This window comes from Dipteris shenzhenensis, chromosome 14 (genome assembly GCF_047967505.1).
Source record: "Dipteris shenzhenensis isolate YYH24624 ecotype China chromosome 14, Dip_SZ_1.0, whole genome shotgun sequence".
NCBI classification, from domain to species: domain Eukaryota; kingdom Viridiplantae; phylum Streptophyta; class Polypodiopsida; order Gleicheniales; family Dipteridaceae; genus Dipteris; species Dipteris shenzhenensis.
The window spans coordinates 4427230-4435621 of NC_141609.1; the positions used below are offsets into that span (position 1 = coordinate 4427230).

At 43.9% G+C, this 8392-nt stretch overlaps 1 protein-coding gene across 2 annotated transcripts in view; it reads left to right on the forward strand.

Annotated features, from left to right (window-relative positions):
* LOC147894087 (Met-10+ like family protein / kelch repeat-containing protein) overlaps positions 1-4996 on the forward strand; it is a 101865-nt gene extending 96869 nt beyond the window's left edge. For both annotated transcript variants that reach the window (XM_087384987.1, XM_087384988.1), the window contains 3 exons: positions 4058-4134; positions 4244-4350; positions 4472-4996. In XM_087384987.1, coding sequence (XP_087241113.1) covers positions 4058-4134; positions 4244-4350; positions 4472-4575 — 288 coding nt within the window. In that variant the 3' untranslated portion in view covers positions 4576-4996. The remainder of the gene's footprint in view (positions 1-4057; positions 4135-4243; positions 4351-4471) is intronic.
* Positions 4997-8392: the final 3396 nt, after the last annotated feature.

Here is an 8392-nt window from a genome sequence, read left to right on the forward strand (position 1 = left end):
CACACGGTCCACTAGACCACCACCTCTTGGTTCTGTACCTTGCAACAACTGGTACAATGCGGAGTGCAAGGCTTATCGCCAACAACTCCGACTTGAAACCAAGTGTCACCTCCCAAACACACCAAACACGGTACGCAAGTACCGACGTCTCGTACGTCGAAAGAAGCAGGCATTTCTTCTTTGAAATGAGGAGGAGTTGTTGAACATCTTGTACAACAACAGCTCGCAATTTTGGCGGAGATTCCTTGAGCGTAGGTCTCCATCACCCCTCACCGACATGAGAGTTTGGCACACATATGCACGCCATCTTTATGATGTCCCACACCAGTCTACTCCAAATCTCATAGACACACCTCGCCCCACCACTTGCACGTTGTTCACCAGAGGGGGAGTAAAGGACGCGACATTGAAACTGCACAATGGTCGAGCTAAGGACCACGAGGGGCTATGCATTGAGTTTATCGCATATGGGATCGACAAGTTAGCCCCGATCTTAGCAAAGCTATTCAATGACACTGTTTGCCTTGGCTTCCCCCGCACTTGGACACTCAACATCATCACCCCCATCCAGAAGGCAAGGGATCCCATGGACCCGAGTAACTCCATGACTATCATGATTGAACAGGTGATGTCCAAGATCTATGCAGCAGTATTGGATGCGTCGGTCAGCCTGTCCGCAGAGATGAGAGAGCCCAGAGCAGAGGGTCAGGCCAGTTTCAGGCGAGACCATGGGACTATGGATCACATACTCACACTCAGGAGTGTCATAGAGAAGGCCAGATCACGGAAGGAGAGGGTATATTGCTGCTTTGTGGATTCCTGTAAAGCCTTTGACACAGTACCTCGAGCTTGACTCATCACACGCCTACAGGCACTGGGATTTGTCCAGGAGATCATATGGGCAGTCATGGCACTTTATGAGAGAGTCTCAGTCTGAGTTCAGACAGGCGCAAGTTGGACAGATGAGATCTTGAGCACCATAGGGGTCAAACAGGGTTGTCCCTTATCACCAATCCTGCTTCGCCTCTACATTGACGAGGTTGAGACTTTCATGGGGGCTTCGAGAGGGAGCAATTGCTCACTTGCCAGGATCATCATCCGGATTCTTCTTTATGCAGATAATGTGTCACTCTTGTCGTCCACACCGGAGGGGCTCCAGTGACACCTGGATGCACTGCATGCTTTTTGTGTATCACATGATTTGGAGGTCAACCTTGGCAAGACCAAGGTCATGATCTTTAACACCTCTCGAGCAGCCATGCATCGGGAGCAGTTCACTTTCGGTGGATCACCAGTTGAGATCGTATCCTCATACACTTACTTGGGGATCATCTTCTCCGGCTCGATCTTCACGATGAGACCAGCGATGCAAGCCAGACTGAGCAAGGGATACACCTCACTGGCTCGGCTAGAGAGACAGTGCTTCCACTCCCACTTCCAGGACCCTCTGACCAAGGCTCGTCTCTTCAACTCCTTGGTTCGACCAGCTGCTATGTATGGCAATCCTTATTGGGGGCCGGACATGTCAGATATAGTGTGGACACAGGTGGAGCGCCTGCAGATCCTTATGCTCTCACGGGATCGGGGGGAAACCTTCTGTACCACATCATATCATTCAGGCCGAGTTTGGTGCTTCTCCATACCAGTTAGATGCAACCTTTCAGACCATCACATATCTACACCAGGTTAGATCATATGGGGATTGCACATCAGGGAGACAGAGGTTGCCATGGTTGGCTCTCAATTCCTCCATGAGGTTGGCAGCACAGACTCACAGATGGTTTGTGAGATTGGGGTTTCACATCGATAGGATACCTCCTTTTCAGTACAATTTGGATGCCCCCCCGGTACTCCCACCTACCATCCCGATCAGGCCACACACCAACCAGGTCATTCGAGAGGATCTCCTGCAGCTAAACACCTTTAGGACCTGGTTGGAGCTGAGGGAGCTTCCAATGAAGCTGAGCTTCTACAGACATTATTGTCTTCGTATTTCAGAGGAGGGATTCATCACACTACCAGGGTACACTGAGCTACACATGCCTCACTCACTACGGATCTCCATCGGACAGTTTCGGATATCATCACACCACCTCTGCATAGACAGCGGCAAAGCTGAGGGGAGAGTAGCAAAGTAGAGGGGATCCCTAGGGAGCATCGCATATGCATATTATGCAACTGTCAGGAGGTTGAGTCGGAGGAGCATACATCAACGGCTTCATCGTGAGCCAAGTCTAGTGCGCCAAACATGTCTATCTCCAACTCTATACCGAGTTGATCTCCTATATCATCATCGTACTCTGGCATCGTACATTCACCTAGGACTTGATCATCTTCTTCAATAAAATCAAGTGATTCTTGATGATGATCATCTTCTTCCTCAATATCGTGATCTCCATCTTCCTCCCGTATGATGTCATTATGCCCATCTTCCTCTTGGCTCATATTGTGATCTTCATCTTCTTCGCTAGATCCATCTAGATCAATTGGATCCGGCATTGGTAGTGGTATCTCCATATCCACATCTCTATCTTCAAAAGTTTGCTTACTTCGTGGTGCAACTTGGATCAGGTACCACCATCTTGGATCAAAACAATCTGGATGAAAAACAATCTATATTGAAGATGGGTGCCAAATGCCATCAATTATATGAAATTATGCTTAAGTACATGTACCAATTGATCTTTAAAAACAAAAGATTCAAATAATTAAATCATTAGTATGTACCTGCTCACAATGCTCGGGAAGAACAAAAGTATCACTTTCATCGGTCCAACAGTCCAAAGTTTGGTGGAGTCTATTGCAAAGAAACCACTATTGTCTTTCCTCACTGTCACATGGGGACCGTCATAAATAGTTCTAAACCATTTTACATCAAGAATGAAAATACTAAATGGTCGAAAATCAATTTCATAGATTTCGCGTATGGTCCCACAGGAGTCACGGTGGCTCTGGTCTTGAGTTGAGCCTCCTCCAAGAAACCAAGACGCACGGCACCCCTTGACAGACGCCAACATCCCATCACAGGCTACACACCAGCCAGGGCAACATGACATACGGAGGATTCAGCTTCGCTCGAGTCTTTTTCCTTTCACACCCAGATGTATTTGACTATGTATGATTAAATTTACGACTTAGCACGGGTGATGATGCTCGTTTAGTAGCTCCACCCTTACTGTGGTTTGTATCAGGTTTTCTTTCAGTCTCATAGACCCATCGGTCTTTCGAAGACTCTAATAAAATTTCTGTCTTTCTTTCTTTCTCACATATTATCACAACCAAGTGAGTTTATTTGAGAGGGAGGTGAGGAGGACGTCCATGAGAACGTCCTTGTCTTTTACGCTTGGATGCCTCTGTAGTGATCCAGAAAACTTGACCATGAGTCAATTTTTGGTGTGCACTACTAAATTATGTGAATTCAAATTTGCAATTAAACTAACTGTCAGCCACAAGTATTTCATGCTGAGATTGAATACGAAGCTCATATTTCCTGTTCCCCACCTGTGACATGTGCTAGCTGTCCAAATAGCAGAAGGGAGCTGGTATAGGCTCACTAGACAGTGAACTGCAAAGCTCATCTGTCAGCAATGCAGCAAAGGGGAGTGATAAAGAAATAGAAGTGCAACATTGCATTTGTTGATGCAAATGGATGTAAAACCTTACCTAGTGGTCTACATCATGGAGTTGATGGCCATGTGGGCCCTTCCAACGAACCTCGAAAGTGACCATGCAGCCAGCAAGCTAGCTAGGAGTCATAGGATGTTAATTTTTGCTTGCTTTCTAAATGGTAGATTTGCCTTTCAAATGGCTTTGTGTAACACCGTAGTCAAACCTTTGACTTGAGACTGAGGATTCTGGGATTTAATTTTCTGTCTAGTTTCTCAAGTGTCCATGCTGTGGATGTACTACAGGCATTTCATTTCATGAAGTTTATCTCATAAGTATGAGAAATTTCTCTTTTATACTGCACTCTTTCTTTGACTTTGGTGATGCCTTTCCGACGTAACTTTGAATTTCGTTATGAATGACTATCTCAGTTGGCCTTTTCCTTTCTCAGGGACTCGCAGATAGAGTCTGCTTGGGGCTTCTACCAACAAGTGAGCAAAGCTGGGAAGTGGCTGTGAAAGCTTTGCGGTGAGCAGGAGTAATGTCTGTCTTCTTTAAAGAGCATCACAGGCTGGTCAACGGACAAGAATATCCAAGTGAATTGTTCTGACATGTTTACTTGTCTCTTTCTGGACAGAGACAAAGGTGGTACATTGCACATTCATGGTAATGTGAAGGATGCAGAGGAGAAAGAATGGGTTGATTATGTGTGTACGTCTATAAAAAAAATCTCTGAAAGCCAAGGTGAGGAGACTTGTTATAACACAATTTACTTAAGTCTTTTCAGTGTCTTTAACTCTAGCAAATTGGTCTTGCTTCGATTTCTTTATGCATGTTAGTAATTGGTTCTGTTATGAACTCGCAGAACATCAGTGGAATGTCCACGTTGCCCATATTGAGCGAGTGAAATGGTATGCACCACACATACGTCATTTGGTGGTTGATATCAAGTGCGAGGTTATAGCATGAAGGTGACTCTAAGAAAACCATCTGACAGATGACTGAATGACAGATCTCTGCATGTGTCTTCACATGAAGTTTAGATGATCGAGATAGGTTCAGAAAGAATTAGGCTTGATTTGACCATTTACAAAACAAGCATAAAAATTTAACAATATCTGTTGGCAAAGAGGGTGCTTTGAGTCCACAGAAGAGTCTGGTAATACAAGTTGTGCTTCAAACTGTTAGTGTATTGAGTGCATACAAGCACGTAACAGCAAACGTTGCAAATAATGTCCTGCTTGAGGCAGGCACGCCCCTTGTATATATAGCCTGGCAAGGACATTGAAGGACTTATTTGACATGAAACACGAATGGCACTGCCATTGACAAACCATCTGCTGTGGAAGTACTTACGTTGAAGCTATCTGGGTTTTAAAAAACATCTATGCAGACACTTTTTCCTTAGAAGTTCATTTCCTGTTGGTATATCTTGTGATTCTTGTCAATGCGTAAACTTTTTGAATTCTGAAGATATAGAATTCTAGCGTACTTGATCCTGAATTTTTATGGTATGGTCTACCATATAATCTCCATCCATGTGCACTGAATCAAGCTCTCTCAGCAAAAACGAGACTCTGGCCTCAATACGAGCTTAATGCACACCTTCAAAACATCCCAGGCACGCTTCGGAGTCTGGCAGGACTGAATATGACGTATGGATTCAATAGTTGGGTATGAAACTGATCCACCATGGAGCAATCTTTAGTAACTTGGGCTACCGTATAGGGCCAATGTATCCCTTAAGGATAGGTCCGGTGGACGATGGATAAGCTCTCATCAGCAGTTGGGAATGAAACTAATCCACCATGGAATAGTCTTTAGGAACTTGAGCTACCCTATGGGGTGATGTATCTCTTAAAGCTAGGTTCCAATGGATCATGGACTGAAAAGGAGTAATTCATCTCATCTATAAGAAAAGGAGTAATTTTAATAATTGTGCTAGCTACTTCCATGGTTTATGTCAAATAAATATTGAGGTTCCATAAGTGACAATAGATGAGGCTAACTTATCCCAAGCATCCCTTGCAGTAATGCTTGTTGAAGCCCAATCCTTTAGCCATTTGCTAACACAGGGACAAATACAAGCTTGTCTCACCAAGCTCCAAGACTATGATTTTCTACCTTTGCTAGATATGGGTAGAAGCTCTTGATTGCTTACGTGCCAAGCCCAAGCTATGCTTTCAGGCTCCAATTTGTTGGATATGGGCCAATCACCCTTGGTACCCCCTTGTGTGGCTTGATTAATATGAAGGTATTGGGGCCTTGTGTCGTTGGCTAGTACCTGTATTTGTGGGATTCCAATCCCATAAATAATGTGGGAGGATTGGTTCCCTTGGATTTAAAGAGGGTTGAGATTCCTCTCTCTCTCTCTCTCTCTCTCTCTCTCTCTCTCTCTCTCCCCTCTTGTCGGCCTTTTTTGGAGAGAGAGAGGGCATGCATGGCTATGGGGCTAGGGAGTGGGATCCCCTCGTACCCGGTGCACTCCATCATGACATGTGGCATCTTTTGGAGTGCTAACATGGTATCAGTGCCATTCTAGACCGGTGGATTGTGCATTGTTGCGGGATGTACCTTGGTACCCCCTTTTGTAGCTTCATCAATATGAAGGTATTGGGGCCTTGTGGCGCTGGTTGACACGTGTATTTGTGGGATTCCAATCCCATAAATAATATGGGAGGATTGGATCCCTTGGATTTAAAGAGGGTTGAGACTTCTCTCTCTCATCCCATCGGCCTTTTTGGGAGAGAGGGCATGCTTGGCTATGGGGTGAGGGAGTGGGATCCTCTCGTACCTGGTGCACCCAGTCATGACACGTGGCATCTTTTGGAGCGCTAACACAATCACCATGCTTCTAAGCTACATATGTCAAGCTCAAGAACTCCTGCGACTCAGCTTGATTCCCAGGCTGAATCACAATTCTTTAGACAAACCAAAGTTAACCATAATTCACCGTTGGGGCCCTTTGCCCCAAAATCCATGGGTCAACTTTTGGAGATTTCAAGATGAAGCTTGCAGGCTTTTGTCACTCCTTCCTTAGTGTTTTGCGGTTAGAGCTATAAATTCTCACGAGGACATACTAGATTCTCATACAACTCAGGAGTTGCTTTGGTGCCAATGTGATATCCTTTAACCATCTTGAATAAACCCCAAGGAGGAGAGCTAGTGGGTTCCCACCCAACCATAGGTTCTAAATATTAGAATCGTCCTCGAGTGTAAGGTCTAGCCCATACCACATGCTTGAGCCTCTAGCCTATGACACCTAAGGCCATAGGACACTTTTGAATTGATCGCTTGATTTATACTTGTAATCCTAGCTCCTGCTATCGTTGGAATTCATAGAAGTCACACCCCAAATTCCTTGCTTTTCCTCAAAGCCAAGCTTTTCTCAGAATAGCACTACCTTTCTTGGATTAGCATTTCTTTTTTTGGAAATAACTCCTACTAGCTTCAATCTATGCCTTTGCGTATTCCTAACCCTTGGTCACACCACGCTCGTATCCCTAGATCAAGATGGATCTTGGGTACATCTAGTCTCAACATAGAGCCTAGCTCTTACAGGGTTAGTCCAATTGGTCCTTAGCCTTGAGGGCAAACCTCTTCTTTTAAAATACTTATTGAAGATGGTGTAATAGAATTAGCAATCGTGAAAGAATTGGCCTTTTTCAATGGGTAAAAATAAAAACACTTTTCTAGGATGCATCACCTGATTACACTTGGCAATGGATGCCATATGGGCATAGCGGTTGTTGTCCTTAGCCTTGTTGAGATAGAATTGGAAGTAGTCCTCTAGCTGCATGAGCAACTCCTTGAGCTCATGAGAGATCCAAGTGTTCCCTTCAAATTCAGTTGTCCCTTCCCATTTGACCAATCTAACTAGCAAAAGGTGTTAGTCTATAAAAGGCTCCCAAGCCTCATATGAACACTGAGGCTCATAAGTTGAAACCATGCAGATGTTGCAAACGATGGCATCTTTGTCAAATTTGGCTAACCAAAAGAGCAAGCTTCATTTGTTGAGGCTCGAGGAGGAGAGGTTGGGTGCTAGGCTTCAAAACTCCGTTGCCCTTGCGGAGGCCATGTATACAACCGGGCAAGCCACATGAATGAAATTCATGTTGTTAATGTATTCTAACAATGTAGATATTGTTTGAAAGAGTGTTGAAGCCTATGAGCTTGATGGGTGAATGTGCTTCTATGTGCAAATGTAAGTGATGGAGTGATCTGTCCAATATGCATATGAAGTTTCACTTTTAGTTTGTTGTGTGGGAATGTTCCTCCAAATGTGATCTAGTTGACTTCCATTGATAGTTACTGGTTCATGTATATGCAAATAGTAATCGCAGCTTCGCATGAATAAGTGAATTGTTGTTAAATTTGTATTGGTGTTACACATGTCAATGTTCAAATCTTCGACCAATATTTTACGTTTGTCTTCATGTCGTTTTTTTTGTGGTATTTGCTAGAGGAGCTCTAAGAACACTTTAATTCCAATTCAAGGGGGCTTGCAGATGTTCACAATTACATATTTCTAGCCCATCTTAGATATATGTGCCTCAGTAATTTCTATTCCATTTAGTGCATACTTTTGACATTCATATAGCATCACATTTTATGCAAATTCTAGAGTCATGAATGCTATAGAATTTTGTATTGGGTTCTTGTAAGCAAATGACATTGATTGTATTAAATTTTGTGTTTCTGGTATGTTGAGTTTTTTAGAGGTGCAATTCAACTCTTTTAATGTCTTCCATCATGATGTGGTGTTCATTCTTTCCATCTCTTTTTG